Source organism: Gymnoscopelus microlampas, assembly GCF_963454915.1.
Source record: "Gymnoscopelus microlampas genome assembly, chromosome: 2".
NCBI classification, from domain to species: domain Eukaryota; kingdom Metazoa; phylum Chordata; class Actinopteri; order Myctophiformes; family Myctophidae; genus Gymnoscopelus; species Gymnoscopelus microlampas.
In genome coordinates, this window is record NC_139939.1 from 60,158,788 (window position 1) to 60,176,677 (window position 17,890).

The 17,890-nt window shown below is 39.9% G+C and overlaps 2 protein-coding genes across 3 annotated transcripts in view; one reads left to right on the forward strand and one right to left on the reverse strand.

Moving 5' to 3' along the window:
- The first annotated feature begins 997 nt into the window (after positions 1-997).
- Positions 998-17,778, forward strand: ppp3r1b (protein phosphatase 3 (formerly 2B), regulatory s1ubunit B, alpha isoform, b). 2 transcript variants are annotated; one of them, XM_084074020.1, is made up of 6 exons: positions 998-1,015; positions 1,095-1,215; positions 12,448-12,487; positions 14,036-14,212; positions 15,062-15,121; positions 16,751-17,778. In XM_084074020.1, exons 2-6 carry the CDS (start codon positions 1,213-1,215, stop codon positions 17,062-17,064), a joined length of 594 nt encoding a protein of 197 aa, XP_083930146.1. In that variant the 5' UTR covers positions 998-1,015; positions 1,095-1,212; the 3' UTR covers positions 17,065-17,778. The 2 variants fall into 2 exon arrangements, with proteins under 2 accessions (XP_083930146.1, XP_083930145.1); XM_084074019.1 differs by lacking the exon at positions 998-1,015 and having other exon boundaries at positions 1,046-1,215; positions 16,751-17,776.
- LOC311033753 (uncharacterized protein) overlaps positions 17,354-17,890 on the reverse strand; it is a gene marked incomplete at its 3' end in the record, with an annotated part of 4,202 nt that continues 3,665 nt past the window's right edge. The window contains exon 6 of the mRNA XM_084041392.1: positions 17,354-17,390. Within this exon, the coding sequence (XP_083897518.1) occupies positions 17,354-17,390 (37 nt within the window). The remainder of the gene's footprint in view (positions 17,391-17,890) is intronic.

Genomic DNA, 17,890 nt, shown 5'->3' on the forward strand with positions numbered 1-17,890 from the left:
AAAAATAGTGGATGTATATATTAACAACATTTGGCTGGGGACCCCCTGGAACCCCCCTCAAGGACCCCCGGGGGTCACCGGACCCCACTTTGAGACCCAGCTGGGGCAAAACTGTCACATTATCAGCAAAAGGAGGTGCTTGGAATGCAATTATTTATTAAAGAAATCTACACACCGAATAGTGTTTATTTTATCATTCAACAATTAATATCCCAGCTAGGGCCCTTTATTCACAAAAACAACAATTCAAAAATAATGACACATTAATAATAATAATAATAATAATAACAACACTATTAATAATAACTTTTTCATATAATACAAAAATATGTAATAGAACCATAGAGTTATAATAAAATAATATCATATAAAAATGATATCTTCAGCTGCCAATAAAACATGCGTTACACCACAAGTGCTAACCTGTCAAATTCAGTGACACCAGAGGTCAGTGTTTTTTAAAGCGTTGATTTTAAACCGTATGTAGCCATCAGTTCACGACGTTCAACCAAGTAAATCACGATTTAAGGGCGTGGCGACCATGTTACGTCGCTATGCCCGGAGTCTATACGTTTAGCTGAGAATCTATAGGTCACCAACGTCGGTGTAACGCCTCTGTCACTGAACCGGAAGTATAGTGAATGTAACATTATGTTAGGTCACCAACCTCGGTGTAACCCCGGTGAACAGGAAGTGTAGTGAGTGTAACAACATTCTATTAGGTCACCAACCTCGGTGAACAGGAAGTCTAGTGATTGTAACAACATTCTATTAGGTCACCAACCTCGGTGTAACTGCGGTGAACAGGAAGTGTAGTGAGTGTAACAACATTCTATTAGGTCACCAACCTCGGTGTAACCTCGGTGAACAGGAAGTCTAGTGATTGTAACAACATTCTATTAGGTCACCAACCTCGGTGTAACCTCGCTGAACAGGAAGTTTAGTGAGTGTAACAACATTCTATTAGGTCACCAACCTCGGTGTAAACTCGGTGAACAGGAAGTGTAGTGAGTGTAACAACATTCTATTAGGTCACCAACCTCGGTGTAACCTCGGTGAACAGGAAGTGTAGTGAGTGTAACAACAGGCTCCTGAAAAACAAACACAAATCATCAAACGTTTCAAATGAACTTTCATTAATAACCGTCTGTCAGAGAAACAACCGACACGTTTATATATTAATAACCGTCTGGAAGAGAAACAACCGACACCATGGTGAGAAAAACATGATAAATAATGTGTTTTAATTCATGACATTTCCACCTTAACGTTCCACTGACAGTGTTATAGTAGCATGGAGGCTAACCCCCTAGCTACATGTATTAGTATACTGTTTGTAGACTTATTATGCGTTTGTTTGTTGTTTTATAATAAGAACAACATAGAAGACGCATTACTGAGGCTTGATGTGGATGTTTAACATTTTACATGTTAGCAATGATGGCGTGAAGATCTGCTATGATTTACTGACATAGATATGTAGATTAGTTGTGTTTCTGATGGTAAATATGTAGATTTGTTGTGTTTCTGATGGTAAATATGTAGATTAGTTGTATCTATGATGGTATATATGTAGATTAGTTGTGTGTCTGATGGTAAATATGTAGATTAGTTGTATCTATGATGGTAAATATGTAGATTAGTTGTATCTATGATGGTAAATATGTAGATTAGTTGTGTTTCTGATGGTAAATATGTAGATTAGTTGTATCTATGATGGTAAATATGTAGATTAGTTGTGTTTCTGATGGTAAATATGTAGATTAGTTGTATCTATGATGGTAAATATGTAGATTAGTTGTATCTATGATGGTAAATATGTAGATTAGTTGTGTTTCTGATGGTAAATATGTAGATTAGTTGTATCTATGATGGTAAATATGTAGATTAGTTGTATCTATGATGGTAAATATGTAGATTAGTTGTGTTTCTGATGGTAAATATGTAGATTAGTTGTATCTATGATGGTAAATATGTAGATTAGTTGTGTTTCTGATGGTAAATATGTAGATTAGTTGTGTTTCTGATGGTAAATATGTAGATTGGTTGTATCTATGATGGTAAATATGTAGATTAGTTGTATCTATGATGGTAAATATGTAGATTGGTTGTATCTATGATGGTAAATATGTAGATTAGTTGTATATATAATGGTACATATGTAGATTAGTTGTATGTATCTATTTCTCATGATAAATATGTAAATCAGTTTGTATCCCTGATGGCTGTAGATTAATTATGCAAATTAATGGTGTCTCTGACTCTCTACTGATGTGATTGATTGTATCTACTGGTGGGGATTTGCATCCATTGATTTGGTGTCTTTATTGACATAATGCATTGGTTCTCAAAGTGGGGTCCGGGGACCCCCAGGGGTACTTGAGGGGGTTCCAGGGGGTCCCCAGCTAAATGATAGATTAGGCACCAAATGGACCCTTGTGGGTCTGTAACTCTGAGAGTGTACAAATGGAACCAAATGGACCCTAACGGGTCCATTTGGTTCCATTTGTACACTCTCAGAGTTAAATTAACATTGATTTTACAATATAAATTGGGGTCCTAGAGAAATAAATGCCATTTAATGGGGGTCCGTAGCCTAATGCATGTCAAACTGGGGGTCCTTGAAATCAAAATGGTTGAGAATCACTGCTAGAGCCATAAAAAACCTTCTCTTATGGGGGTCCCTGGCATATCTTTTCAAATGGGGGTCCGCGGGCTAATAAGTGTCAATTTGGGGGTCCTTGACATGAAAAAGTTTGAGAACACCTGACATAATGCATACATGTGTATAAACCTGTCAGAACGGTAAACACACAGCTACGCTAGAGCAGGGGTCTTCAACGTTTTCAGACCAAGGACCCCCTAGCTGAGAGAGAGATCAAGCAGGGACCCCCTACTCTATTTAGTTAGTCTGCTTTTTTCCCCTCTACACCTATACCTCTTTGCCAAAGGCGTTGAGAGCTTGTAGATCTGCTATTTTTGGCTAATGTTCCCCTCAGAAAAATGATTCTAGGGTTCAAGTGGTTAATGTAAAAAAAAGTAAATCCTATCACACAAAAAATTTGGCGGACCCTGTAGTAACTCTGAGGACCCCCTAGGGGTCCTGTAACCCCTGTTGAAGACCCCTGCGCTAGAGAGATCTTATTTCCTCTGCGCTAATAAGTATTGCGCAATACTCATCCAAATACAAAGTGTACAGTAAATGTTAAAGGACAACTTTGTCTTTTTTACAACCAAGGTTTATATTTGTATCTGGATCATTAACTCTTTAACTGCCAGAGTTAACACATGGTCTATAGCTGACCTTGCCAGTAGGGATGGAGCTCGAAAACCGGGTCCATTATATACCCGGGCATGAATTTATCGAGACCCGGTTTTCGATAAGCTTTAGGCTTGTCGAGCCTGTTATCGAGTGTAGCGGCCCATGACGTCATGTCTAAACTATCAAAACAAGAGGCGATCAAGAAATAAATCTAATCACCCACGCTGGCACAAACATGTTGGTCTAAAAGTGTATTGATAGCTGCAAGTTGTGCCAAACAGCGCTGCCCGGAGCGTGTCCGTCCCTCAGTCTATCGTTGCCGAAAATGGCAGATCTACAAGCTCACAACGTGGTGCAAACAGACGCGGTGTGAGCTTGGAGATCGGCCATGTTTGGTGCGTGATACCGTCGTACGATGAAGTATACATTGCGCTTTTAAAGTGACAGTACACACATTAACCGTTTCTTCAATATTATTTTCCAAAAGTAAAAAGGTCACTTGCCTTCTGTCTGTTAGAAAAGTACTGTATTTGAAGGCCCTAGTAAAATGTAGTGCAAGTGATATATTTTGGTTAAAACAAAGAAAAAAGAATAGAAAAAATAACTATGCATTTTTTGTTTATAAAAAGTTGAAGAGACATGGAGATTTTATAGTAATTATTACAGTACTATTCATAATATAAAGCCATTTAACACTTATTGCACATTATATGAATGGTTGTTTTAATGATAGGCAAAAATATTTTTTACTTTTGTCATCTTCATTTAATTTTAGATAGTGGTCAGCCACAAACTCACTGTCACAACTGGCCAATAAAAAAAGATACCGGTTCTGTTCAGAATTTTTCGCCTCACGTCTTTTTTCTTAATAATAGAAAAAGATCGATAGTGGGCTCGATAAAAGCTCGGTTCGATAAGCAGGCTTGATAAGGTGCTCATTATCAATAAAAATTAACGAGCTCCATCCCTACTTGCCAGTGAATAAATAAAAGATGAGTGTTATTTTTTTTTAAAATACTGCTTTCTATAGTTTTTAGCAATTTTCGCGATATTTTTTTACAGTAGGCGGGGGCATTCTGTCCGGTGGCTAAATATGCCTTTTTTTACACAATAAAAAAGGTGCTGTGGTCTTTGATGGCCAGATGTGAGTTATTGGGGCCTAGAAGAGCTACTGTACATAATAATAAAGAAAACGCCGGGTTATTGTGTAAAAAAAGACATATTTAGCCACCGGACAGAATGCCCCCGCCCACTGTAAAAAAAGATGGCGAAAATTGCTAAAACTATAGAAAGCAGTAAATTAAAAATGTTTTAACACTCATCTTCTATTTACTTTAATTACAATCTAAAACATAAACCTTGGTTGTAAAAAAACGAAGTTGTCCTTTAAAGTTGCAAGCATGTCAAGTAGCATGTTGACCCATTTAGACCTGGAACGCATCTGTGTCACTTTTTTTTTTTTTTTAGCTAAAAAGCATTATTTTACACTTTGGCTTTTCAAAAATAGCAGATCTACAAGTTCATAGCGCGGCACCGAGTGCCGCGCTATGAACTTGTAGATCTGCTATTTTTGAAAAATTGTGAAAATGTGTGAAAATCTTTGAATATATATATTATTTTAAAGCCAACATTTTTAACTCAAATCTTTGCTTCTGGGGGGTCCCTGGAACAAAATATTTTGAGATGGGGGTCGGTGGCCAAATACATATCATTTTGGGGGTCCTTGACATGAAAACGTTTGAGCACCACTGATATAGAAACATACGTTTTTTTCCCAGAAAACTGTTGGGATTTATTTGTAGAAAGGGCCTCAGGTCTTAAAGGGTTAAATCTGTGTGTGCATGGTGTGGTAGAGGAAGGCACAGGGATGAAAAACGTTAAAGACGTTGGTTCACCCACTACTAGGCCATTTTAACCCATTAAGACCGGGAACGGCATCTGTGTCATTTTTAGATTTCTTTCGCTATTCAAAAATAGCAGATCTACAAGCTCGTAGCGCGGCTAGATAGAACATATTTTGAGATGGGGGGGTCCGCGGCCAAATACATATCATTCTGGGGGGTCCTTGACATGAAAAGGTTTTGAGCATCACTGATATAGAAACATGAGTATTTTCTGGAAACTGTTTTAGAAGACATTTACAGAATGGGTCTCAGGTCTTAAAGAGTGTTAAATTAAAACAGTCACAGTTACCACCGGCTCTTAAAGAGTGTTGAATTAAAACAGTCACAGTTACCACCGACTCTTAAAGCGTGTTAAATTAAAACAGTCACAGTTACCACCGGCTCTTAAAGCGTGTTAAATTAAAACAGTCACAGTTACCACCGGCTCTTAAAGCGTGTTAAATTAAAACAGTCACAGTTACCACCGGCTCTTAAAGCGTGTTAAATTAAAACAGTCACAGTTACCACCGGCTCTTAAAGCGTGTTAAATTAAAACAGTCACAGTTACCACCGGCTCTTAAAGAGTGTTAAATTAAAACAGTCACAGTTACCACCGGCTCTTAAAGAGTGTTAAATTAAAACAGTCACAGTTACCACCGGCTCTTAAAGAGTGTTAAATTAAAACAGTCACAGTTACCACCATCTCTTGAAAAGTGTTAAATTAAAACAGTCACAGTTACCACCATCTCTTTAAGCGTGTTAAATTAAAACAGTCACAGTTACCACCGGCTCTTAAAGCGTGTTAAATTAAAACATTCACAGTTACCACCGGCTCTTAAAGCGTGTTAAATTAAAACAGTCACAGTTACCACCGGCTCTTAAAGCGTGTTAAATTAAAACAGTCACAGTTACCACCGGCTCTTAAAGCGTGTTAAATTAAAACAGTCACAGTTACCACCGGCTCTTAAAGAGTGTTAAATTAAAACAGTCACAGTTACCACCGGCTCTTAAAGAGTGTTAAATTAAAACAGTCACAGTTACCACCGGCTCTTAAAGAGTGTTAAATTAAAACAGTCACAGTTACCACCGGCTCTTAAAGCGTGTTAAATTAAAACAGTCACAGTTACCACCGGCTCTTAAAGCGTGTTAAATTAAAACAGTCACAGTTACCACCGGCTCTTAAAGCGTGTTAAATTAAAACAGTCACAGTTACCACCGGCTCTTAAAGCGTGTTAAATTAAAACAGTCACAGTTACCACCGGCTCTTAAAGCGTGTTAAATTAAAACAGTCACAGTTACCACCAGCTCTAAAAGCTTGTTAAATTAAAACAGTCACAGTTACCACCGGCTCTTAAAGCGTGTTAAATTAAAACAGTTACAGTTACCACCGGCTCTTAAAGAGTGTTAAATTAAAACAGTCACAGTTACCACCGGCTCTTAAAGAGTGTTAAATTAAAACAGTCACAGCTACCACCGGCTCTTAAAGCGTGTTAAATTAAAACAGTCACAGTTACCACCGGCTCTTAAGAAGTGTTAAATTAAAACAGTCACAGTTACCACCAGCTCTTAAAGAGTGTTAAATTAAAACAGTCTGAGTTACCACCGGCTCTTAAAGCGTGTTAAATTAAAACAGTCACAGTTACCACCGGCTCTTAAAGAGTGTTAAATTAAAACAGTCACAGTTACCACCGGCTCTTAAAGCGTGTTAAATTAAAACAGTCACAGTTACCACCAGCTCTTAAAGAGTGTTAAATTAAAACAGTCACAGTTACCACCGGCTCTTAAAGAGTGTTAAATTAAAACAGTTACAGTTACCACCGGCTCTTAAAGAGTGTTAAATTAAAACAGTTACAGTTACCACCAGCTCTTAAAGAGTGTTAAATTAAAACAGTCACAGTTACCACCATCTCTTTAAGCGTGTTAAATTAAAACAGTCACAGTTACCACCGGCTCTTAAAGCGTGTTAAATTAAAACATTCACAGTTACCACCGTTTCTTAAAGCGTGTTAAATTAAAACAGTCACAGTTACCACCGGCTCTTAAAGCGTGTTAAATGAAAACAGTCACAGTTACCACCGGCTCTTAAAGCGTGTTAAATGAAAACAGTCACGGTTACCACCGGCTCTTAAAGAGTGTTAAATTAAAACAGTCACGGTTACCACCGGCTCTTAAAGAGTGTTAAATGAAAACAGTCACAGTTACCACCGGCTCTTAAAGCGTGTTAAATGAAAACAGTCACGGTTACCACCGGCTCTTAAAGAGTGTTAAATTAAAACAGTCACGGGTACCACCGGCTCTTAAAGAGTGTTAAATTAAAACAGTCACAGTTACCACCGGCTCTTAAAGCGTGTTAAATTAAAACAGTCACAGTTACCACCGGCTCTTAAGAAGTGTTAAATTAAAACAGTCACAGTTACCACCGACTCTTAAAGAGTGTTAAATTAAAGCAGTCACAGTTACCACCGGCTCTTAAAGTGTGTTAAATTAAAACAGTCACAGTTACCACCGGCTCTTAAAGTGTGTTAAATGAAAACAGTCACAGTTACCACCGGCTCTTAAAGCGTGTTAAATGAAAACAGTCACAGTTACCACCGGCTCTTAAAGCGTGTTAAATGAAAACAGTCACAGTTACCACCGGCTCTTAAAGCGTGTTAAATTAAAACAGTCACAGTTACCACCATCTCTTGAAAAGTGTTAAATTAAAACAGTCACAGTTACCACCGGCTCTTAAAGAGTGTTAAATTAAAACAGTCACAGTTACCACCGGCTCTTAAAGCGTGTTAAATGAAAACAGTCACAGTTACCACCGGCTCTTAAAGCGTGTTAAATTAAAACAGTCACAGTTACCACCGGCTCTTAAAGCGTGTTAAATTAAAACAGTCACAGTTACCACCATCTCTTAAAGACTGTTAAATTAAAACAGTCACAGTTACCACCATCTCTTAAAAAGTGTTAAATTAAAACAGTCACAGTTACCACCATCTCTTAAAAAGTGTTAAATTAAAACAGTCACAGTTACCACCGGCTCTTAAAGCGTGTTAAATTAAAACAGTCACAGTTACCACCGGCTATTAAAGCGTGTTAAATTAAAACAGTCACAGTTACCACCAGCTCTAAAAGCTTGTTAAATTAAAACAGTCACAGTTACCACCGGCTCTTAAAGCGTGTTAAATTAAAACAGTCACAGTTACCACCGGCTCTTAAAGCGTGTTAAATGAAAACAGTCACAGTTACCACCGGCTCTTAAAGCGTGTTAAATTAAAACAGTCACAGTTACCACCGGCTCTTAAAGCGTGTTAAATGAAAACAGTAACAGTTACCACCGGCTCTTAAAGCGTGTTAAATTAAAACAGTCACAGTTACCACCGGCTCTTAAAGAGTGTTAAATGAAAACAGTCACAGTTACCACCGGCTCTTAAAGCGTGTTAAATGAAAACAGTCACAGTTACCACCGGCTCTTAAAGCGTGTTAAATTAAAACAGTCACAGTTACCACCGGCTCTTAAAGCGTGTTAAATTAAAACAGTCACAGTTACCACCATCTCTTAAAGACTGTTAAATTAAAACAGTCACAGTTACCACCATCTCTTAAAAAGTGTTAAATTAAAACAGTCACAGTTACCACCATCTCTTAAAAAGTGTTAAATTAAAACAGTCACAGTTACCACCGGCTCTTAAAGCGTGTTAAATTAAAACAGTCACAGTTACCACCGGCTATTAAAGCGTGTTAAATTAAAACAGTCACAGTTACCACCAGCTCTAAAAGCTTGTTAAATTAAAACAGTCACAGTTACCACCGGCTCTTAAAGCGTGTTAAATTAAAACAGTTACAGTTACCACCGGCTCTTAAAGAGTGTTAAATTAAAACAGTCACAGTTACCACCGGCTCTTAAAGAGTGTTAAATTAGAACAGTCACAGCTACTACCGGCTCTTAAAGCGTGTTAAATTAAAACAGTCACAGTTACCACCGGCTCTTAAGAAGTGTTAAATTAAAACAGTCACAGTTACCACCAGCTCTTAAAGAGTGTTAAATTAAAACAGTCACAGTTACCACCAGCTCTTAAAGAGTGTTAAATTAAAACAGTTACAGTTACCACCGGCTCTTAAAGAGTGTTAAATTAAAACAGTTACAGTTACCACCGGCTCTTAAAGAGTGTTAAATTAAAACTAGGGCCGGGACTTTATCGCGTTAATTTCGATCAATTAATTACCAAAAAATTATCGCGTTAAAAAAATTAACGCATTTTAATCGCGCCTTTTTTTTTCACCGCGGAACGTTTCTCACTGGACGAGTTTCACACGGACCTATTATCCAGCGCACCAGGTTGGTGCGCTGGTATTATCGGTCCGCCTGAGAAGCTGTCTGAGAAGTGAGAACGACGTCGTTCTCACAACAACAGAGCAGCCACTGAATGAAGATGTGCCGCATAGTCTGCTTGATAATGTTGGCTGGGCAAATCAGAATCTGTAATGGATGCCGCCCCCCACGCGCGCGTTTGTCCCGTTTGGGGGGGGGGGGGGGGGGGCTTGCATGATGCGGTGCGGGTCACATGCGCGCGATTTTTTAAAATAATTAATTAAACGACTATAAAACAACTAACAACAACACACTCTACCAGCCTCCAATGGTGGAAAATAGCAGATCTACAAGCTCACAATGCCTTGTGCTTGTAGATTTGTGCTTGTAGATATTTGCCTCTGAGATATAGTGGAGTTACTGGAGTAGAAGTAAAAGTATTAAAAAATTGGAAATAGGCGTATTCGAGAGTCAAGTGCAAATACCTCAAAATTGTACTTAAGTACAGTTCTTGAGTACATGTACTTAAAGACGTTTACCAAAATCCATTTGAAAACAATTTTTTTCATTGACCTCAGGTCAAATATTGATGTGCGATTAAAATGCGATTAATTTAGATTAATTAATTACAAAGCCTCTAATTAATTAGATTATTTTTTTTAATCGAGTCCCAGCCCTAATTAAAACAGTCACAGTTACCACCATCTCTTGAAAAGTGTTAAATTAAAACAGTCACAGTTACCACCAGCTCTTAAAGCGTGTTAAATTAAAACAGTCACAGTTACCACCGGCTCTTAAAGCGTGTTAAATTAAAACAGTCACAGTTACCACCGGCTCTTAAAGCGTGTTAAATGAAAACAGTCACAGTTACCACCGGCTCTTAAAGCGTGTTAAATTAAAACAGTCACAGGCCACAGTTACATGGACCATCATGTATTCATTCAGAATTAATTAATTCCGAATGAACTCATTCTGAATAGAGGAATCTGATCCACCTGTTTACATGGGACCTGAATAAAATTATTCCTCGTTTACATGACCAAAGCATTCATTCAGAATATAACTTTTGACATGCGCAAAGTGGTTCCCGCCTACGCCCGGGCATGGACCAGGGGCCACTACCCGGAGCAGAGCTTCCCCTGGTGGGCATGGGAGGAGGCAATAGCCCCCTTGTGCCTCCACGGCGGAGGTCTATCGGTCGTAGGCAGGCCCGGAAGCAACGCACCAGGCAGCGTTGTATGCGGTGCAAGCCTGTGTTCCTTTGTCATCGCCGTTTTAATGCAAAAGTAGCAGATCTACAAGTTCAGACCAGTTTCTTTTTTTGTATTGGTACCAGACACGGTAAAACGTAGGCTAGCCTATAGTATTTGTCACATTTCTCATGTAGGTACCGTACGATTATGTCATCGCGCATTCGCACATGGTCATTATAATAAAATAAATGGGGGGGGGGGGGGGAGGGAGAGAGAGAGAGAGAGAGAGAGAGAGAGAGAGAGCGCAACACTACAGTCTATGATCAATGCGTTTCTGCGTTTACGTGTGGATAGGGATTTAAAAAAAAAATCTTTGTCATGTGGCCAGGGATTCTTTTTAAAAACTGAGGACTAAAATACCTGTTTAGAAAAAGATCCATATATAAGTGTAGCCTAGGCCAGCAATCCTCGGAGCGTCCGTTCTCCTGGACAAGTCTGGGCTTAACCATTACAGGCTTATTAAATGACGCTATTAGAATCATTAATTTTATCCCGCAGGAGCGAGCGCTTCTCAGCACCAACCGTGGCCGAATTAGAGATTTGATAGGTCATTTTTGGACAATTCTGACAGCCCTACTAAGCACGGACATGCGCAAAGGAATGCATGTATTCCAAACAGACAGGAGTGTTTGGAATAAAGTGTTTACATGGTCAATTCCGATTGATTTAACCCGATTCAAACGGTCTATACCACCCCTCCTATTCCGAATGAAAATGCATTCGGGTCAGACTGGAATGGAATATTCTATTCCAATTGGGGTGTTTACATGAGCAAATCTATTCGGAATGAATTCATCCATTCATTCATTCCGAATAGAAGTGTATTCATTCCGAATACAAGTGTCCATGTAACAGCAGCCACAGTTACCACCGGCTCTTAAGAAGTGTTAAATTAAAACAGTCACAGTTACCACCAGCTCTTAAAGAGTGTTAAATTAAAACAGTCTGAGTTACCACCGGCTCTTAAAGCGTGTTAAATTAAAACAGTCACAGTTACCACCGGCTCTTAAAGCGTGTTAAATGAAAACAGTCACAGTTACCACCGGCTCTTAAAGAGTGTTAAATGAAAACAGTCACAGTTACCACCGGCTCTTAATATAGGATATGGTTGAAAAAAAAATCTGAAGTGTTCCTTGACAGAATGTGTGACCGTAGCATCCATCCATCCATCCAGCTTGCTTGTAGATCTGATATTTTTGGCTAACGTTCCCCTCAGAATAGGAATTCTAGGGTTGAACTGGTTTATGTAAAAAAAAAAAAAAAGGATTCTCGTATCACAAAAACATTTGCCCCCCCCGTAGTAGGGCTGTCAACTTTCCACAGAAATTATATTCGAATATTGGTCTTAGAAATTTGCAGATATTCGAATATATTCGAATATTATTATTATTATTAATATTATAAAAAATATATTTATTTTTTTTTCAAAATTATTTTTTATATATATATATTTTGAAACAGTACAAAAAACAATGTATCGAGTGCTCGGATCCAATAAAACATCTTTTGTTTGTTTTACAACTTCATACATTGCTTTTTTGTATTGTCCCTGTCAAATAATCATTTATTTTTTATTCGAATATTAATTTTCATATTCGAATATACATATTTTCCCAATATTCTAATAATATTCGAATATCGAATATTCGTTTAACAGCCCTACCCCGTAGTAACTCCTGAGGACCCCCTAGGGGTCCTGAACACCTGCCTTAGAGGGATTATAGACTCATGTTGTGCTTTGTGTTTTTACAGGGAAATGAAGCTAGTTTTCCACTGGAGATGTGCACACACTGTAAGTATGGACAACATCTGTCTTTCTTTCTTTCTTTCTTTCTTTCTTTAGACGGGACAAATTAACCCATTAATACCTGGAACGCATCTGTGTCACTTTATATTTCTTTGGCCATTCAAAAATAGCAGATCTACAAGCTTATAGATCTGCTATTTTTGAAAAATCTTGAAAACATTTTTTTTTTTTTTTTTTCAAAAAACTGTTAGGATTTAGAAAACATTTTTAAGAATGGCCTCAGGTCTTAATGGGTTAATGAACGTTCCATACATGTACGTGAAAATAATCAGCTAATCCTAATCTCAGATTGTAGCCTTGTAATGACGTCCGGCTGGGGCTAGTGTTGGGATCTGTGGAACCAGGAGGAACCGCATCCCATTATGAACTCTTTAACACATTCGGTGCCACAGAGTTTTATTAAAGCAGATGACGTTGAGTGCCAGAGATCTCACCGTTTGTAACGCTGCGCTGTTCACAGCTGTAGACTAACTCCACCACCAGCACACGCACGTAAACGATATACGCGTGCACGATGGTGGATGGTCCTGGCTAACGCCTGGAACAAATAACATCTCTCACGCGAGCCGCCATTGTCAAGGTCTGATGTCTGGTGTCTATCTGTCTGTCTCTCCTCTCTCATTCTATCTGTCTGTCTCTCTCTCTCTCATTCTATCTGTCTGTCTCTCCCTCTCTCATTCTATCTGTCTGTCTCTCCCTCTCTCATTCTATCTGTCTGTCTCTCCCTCTCTCATTCTATCTGTCTGTCTCTCTGTCTCTCATTCTATCTGTCTGTCTCTCTCTCTCATTCTATCTGTCTGTCTCTCTCATTCTATCTGTCTGTCTCTCCCTCTCTCATTCTATCTGTCTGTCTCTCTCTCTCTCATTCTATCTGTCTGTCTCTCCCTCTCTCATTCTATCTGTCTGTCTCTCTGTCTCTCATTCTATCTGTCTGTCTCTCTCTCTCATTCTATCTGTCTGTCTCTCTCATTCTATCTGTCTGTCTCTCCCTCTCTCATTCTATCTGTCTGTCTCTCTCTCTCTCTCTCATTCTATCTGTCTGTCTCTCCCTCTCTCATTCTATCTGTCTGTCTCTCCCTCTCTCATTCTATCTGTCTGTCTCTCTCTCTCATTCTATATGTCTGTCTCTCTCATTCTATCTGTCTGTCTCTCCCTCTCTCATTCTATCTGTCTGTCTCTCCCTCTCTCATTCTATCTATCTGTCTGTCTCTCCCTCTCTCATTCTATCTGTCTGTCTGTCTCTCCCTCTCATTCTATCTGTCTGTCTGTCTCTCCCTCTCTCATTCTATCTGTCTGTCTCTCCCTCTCTCATTCTATCTGTCTGTCTCTCTCTCTCTCATTCTATCTGTCTGTCTCTCTGTCTCTCATTCTATCTGTCTGTCTGTCTCTCTCTCTCTCATTCTATCTGTCTGTCTCTCTCTCTCTCATTCTATCTGTCTGTCTCTCTCTCATTCTATCTGTCTGTCTCTCTCTCTCATTCTATCTGTCTGTCTCTCTCTCATTCTATCTGTCTGTCTCTCTCTGTCTCTCTAGTTGACGCTGATGAGATCAAGCGTCTGGGGAAGAGGTTCAAGAAGCTGGACCTGGATAACTCTGGTTCTCTGAGTGTGGAGGAGTTCATGTCTCTACCTGAGCTCCAGCAGAACCCGCTGGTCCAGAGAGTCATCGACATCTTCGACACGGACGGCAACGGAGAGGTGGACTTCAAAGGTACAACGCCTCGCTGGTCGTTCAGCAGGGTGGTGGAAAACCTTTTTAACCCATTCAGACCTGAGGACCATTCTAAAAAACCTCTTCTAAATCCTGACAGAAGTTTTCTGTAAAAACGTCAAATATTTATAGAGGATATGCGTGTGACATCATCATCAAACCCGGAAGTTATGCAGGAATGCCTACTGAGTGTCAAAAAAATACTTTCTGGCCTTGACAGCACATGCATCCAAACAGAAAAGTCATATCTGATTGCATTAAATAACATTAAACAATGTTAAACTCATTTTGCATGTTTCTTTGCTACTCGATTTGCCACTCGATGTGCCATTCACTTTAAGCATGCGCATATCCTCTATTCAAAAATTACAACAAATGTATGTTGCTCTATGTACTGAACATCAGGGGTCTTCAACGTTTTCAGGCCAAGGACCCCCTAGCTGATAGAGAGATGAAGCAGGGACCCCCTCTATATTGCATAAACTACTTGGTCTTGCCTTTTTTCCCTCTACACCTATACCTCTTTGCCAAAAATAGCCGATCTACAAGCTCACAACGCCTCGCGCTGCGAGGCGTTGTGAGCTTGTAGATCGGCTATTTTTGGCTAAAGTTCTCCTCAGAAATGGGATGCTAGGGTTGAAGTGGTTGAAGGTTAAAAAAAAAGAAATATCACATATAACACAATGATTTGGCCGACCCCCTGTAGTAACTCTGAGGACCCCTTAGGGGCCCCGGACCCCCTGTTGAAGACCCCTGCTGTACATAGCAACAACATAGCAATGATGACCTTTGACCTCATAGTGGCCTTTAGCTTGTGTTAAATGATGACCTTTGACCTCTCCCTACCAGAGTTCATCGAGGGCGTGTCCCAGTTCAGTGTGAAAGGTGACAAGGAGCAGAAGCTACGTTGTGAGTATCACAGTAACACACACACACACACACACACACACACACAGAGTGTGTAGGACAGTGGTTTTCAAAGTGGGGTCAGTGGTCCTTGAGGGAGTTCCAGGGGGTCCCCAGCTAAATGATAGATGGCACAAGATTCAAACTTTTTTTTTTAAATCGAGTAATTGGCCGTTTTAAAAATTTGATATTTTTTTCTCCAAACATGTACAAATGCAAAATATAAGGTGCTTACCCGCTTGCCCCAAATGTTAACTAGGTGTTCGGAGTATTTGTGCAATGTATTAATCCATATTTTTCAATAAAGAAGTGTTTTAATCCCGTCTGTGGACGAACGCCATTTTCCCCCCTCGTTTAACTCCTGTTTACAGTGAGTGTAATTCCGGCTTTCACCGGACGCGCCCCGTCGGTACCGCCCATTGGGAACTTCCGATAGAATCGGTCACAGACGGGATTTAAACACCTCTTAATTGAAAAATATGGACTAATATATTGCACAAATACTCCGGACACCTAGTTAACATGTGAGGCAAGCGGGTAAGCTTTACTGGTGACATTCCAGGGTGAACTGGGGGGGTTGTGACTGACAAGCTGCGCGTCCTACGTTACTGCCTCTGATTAGCCGAGCTCCTACATGCTTACATGACAGTCACAACGCGGGGAGGCGGGACATGGGCAGTGAAGAAGAGTGTGAGAGAGGAGTTTAAGTTTTACTAATTTATTAAACATGTTAAACGGCAACGCCGATCCGCGCGGATCAATGCAGCTTTCTGCGTGTTACTACTGCATTTCTGGGTCATTTGAGAAATCTCTGTAACTTCTAAGCGACGAGCTATTTGCCCGAGACCAGACAGTGGTAGCCGCGAGTACGAGAGAGAGTGATTAGAGCGTCAAGTGACCCTGGATACCGCCTTCCCAAATACAAAAAAAAGTAAACAGGGTCCCGAAAGGGGCTATTACTGCTGGTCCTTCCATGTCAACAAATAATTCGATCCTACGTGGCGCAATCCACTTTCGATTTAAAACTCCAGTGTCTTCCATTATTCCTGGGATTTCATCTTTTGGAAACCTTAAGTTCCACCTTCCATAACTTCACAGTGGTAAATCCGTGCTACTTTAAGTCATAAATAAATGAGAGGGGGAACGGAGCACAACGTACTTGGTGTTGCATGCCGTAAATAGCAGATCTACAAGCTCACAACGCGTCCTATTCGTGACGCGTTGTGAGCTTGTAGATCTGCTATTTACTGCGCACGACATAGCCCCTACGGAACCTCTCCCCTCCACTGTCGGAGCTATACAGCGGAGGGAGTGGTTTACTGGAGTAACGTGAGAGGTTTTGACTAGCAAGAATATGTGGCTAATATTGAGCCACTTGTTTGGGTTTAATCCAACTAAGAGACAAGTAGCATGTCCAATCCAACCTAGCAGTGCATGTAAAATGTATTCATTTCGCTGGCTGCAGACTGCAGAGCCTGCAGGCCAGCGCAGCCTCACGCTCATGGCAGATTAGCGACCCGACTCCCCGTGAATATCGATATTTTGCAAGATATCAAAAAGTTAGAAATTCAGTATGGTGACAACACTAGTATGGATCAATCACTGAAACGTGTTAATGTGTGATGTCCTCAGTCGCCTTCAGGATCTACGACATGGACAAGGACGGCTACATCTCCAACGGAGAGCTGTTCCAGGTCCTGAAGATGATGGTGGGCAGCAACCTGAAGGACACGCAGCTGCAGCAGATCGTTGACAAGACCATCATCAACGCCGACCGAGACGGAGACGGAAAGATATCCTTTGAGGAGTTCTGTCTGGTAGGTGGTCGACCAAAACCACAAGATGGTGGACGTTTGGAACGGTGCAGGTTCTCAAACATTTTCACGTTCCAAAAAGGACCCCTGAATGTATGTGTATTTGGGCCGCAGATGATGTGTGGCTTGTAGGGATGTTAACAATTAATCTATAAACGATTAAGAATCAACGCAAGCCCACACAAGCCCACACAAGCCCACAACGCCTCGCAGCGCGAGGCGTTGTGTGGGCTTGTGTGGGCTTGTAGATCTGCTATTTTTGCAGCTTATCAATTAATCAATGACTTAAAATGTGCATCCCTAGTGCTTGTAAGGATTGGGTCCAATATTTAGTTCAGTGACCATGGGGCTAAAGAATGGTTCAACGAGATTAAATAATGAGTTCAATAAGATGTGTGGAAAGTATTGTTTTCACAGGAACTCATTCAGTCCTGAAACCCTGTGCTGCTGCTGATAATCTAATTAGGCGGTAATTAAATTAGTCCTAATTAGATCACGTGGCATCTAAGGACAGCAGGTGAACGCTCTGAACGACCTGCATTATCTATTCACCAACTTAAAGCTGCTTCCAACGTGAACGTTACAGAGTGTAACTTTAGTTTAGGGCCTTTTACTCCTTATGCCTAAACCTTATGCCTTACTCCCTTATGCCTAAACCTTATGCCTTACTCCCTTATGCCTAAACCTTTTTTACTATTATTTTGACAGCAAATTAGCTTTAGTTTTAGTCAGACTCTTTTGAATGAAATTCCATTTAGTTTTTATTTGTTGATTTGTCTTAGTTCTACTGGATCTCTTCTCCTCTAGTCACTCCTTAACATTTTACTCTAGTTTTTATTTATTGTCAAAATATTTAGTCATAGTTTTAGTCATCATAGCTTAGTTTTATATTTAGTTTCGTCAGTGAAAAATGGTAGTCGACCAAAAGTTTTCGTCAACAAAATTAACGTGTGCATGT

Excerpts from the sequence above, each read along its gene's own strand:
- ppp3r1b (XM_084074020.1), top strand. Across the intron at positions 14,213-15,061 it reads CGGAGAGGTGGACTTCAAAG|AGTTCATCGAGGGCGTGTCC; the intron begins GTACAACGCCTC and ends TCTCCCTACCAG. Across the intron at positions 15,122-16,750 it reads CAAGGAGCAGAAGCTACGTT|TCGCCTTCAGGATCTACGAC; the intron begins GTGAGTATCACA and ends TGATGTCCTCAG.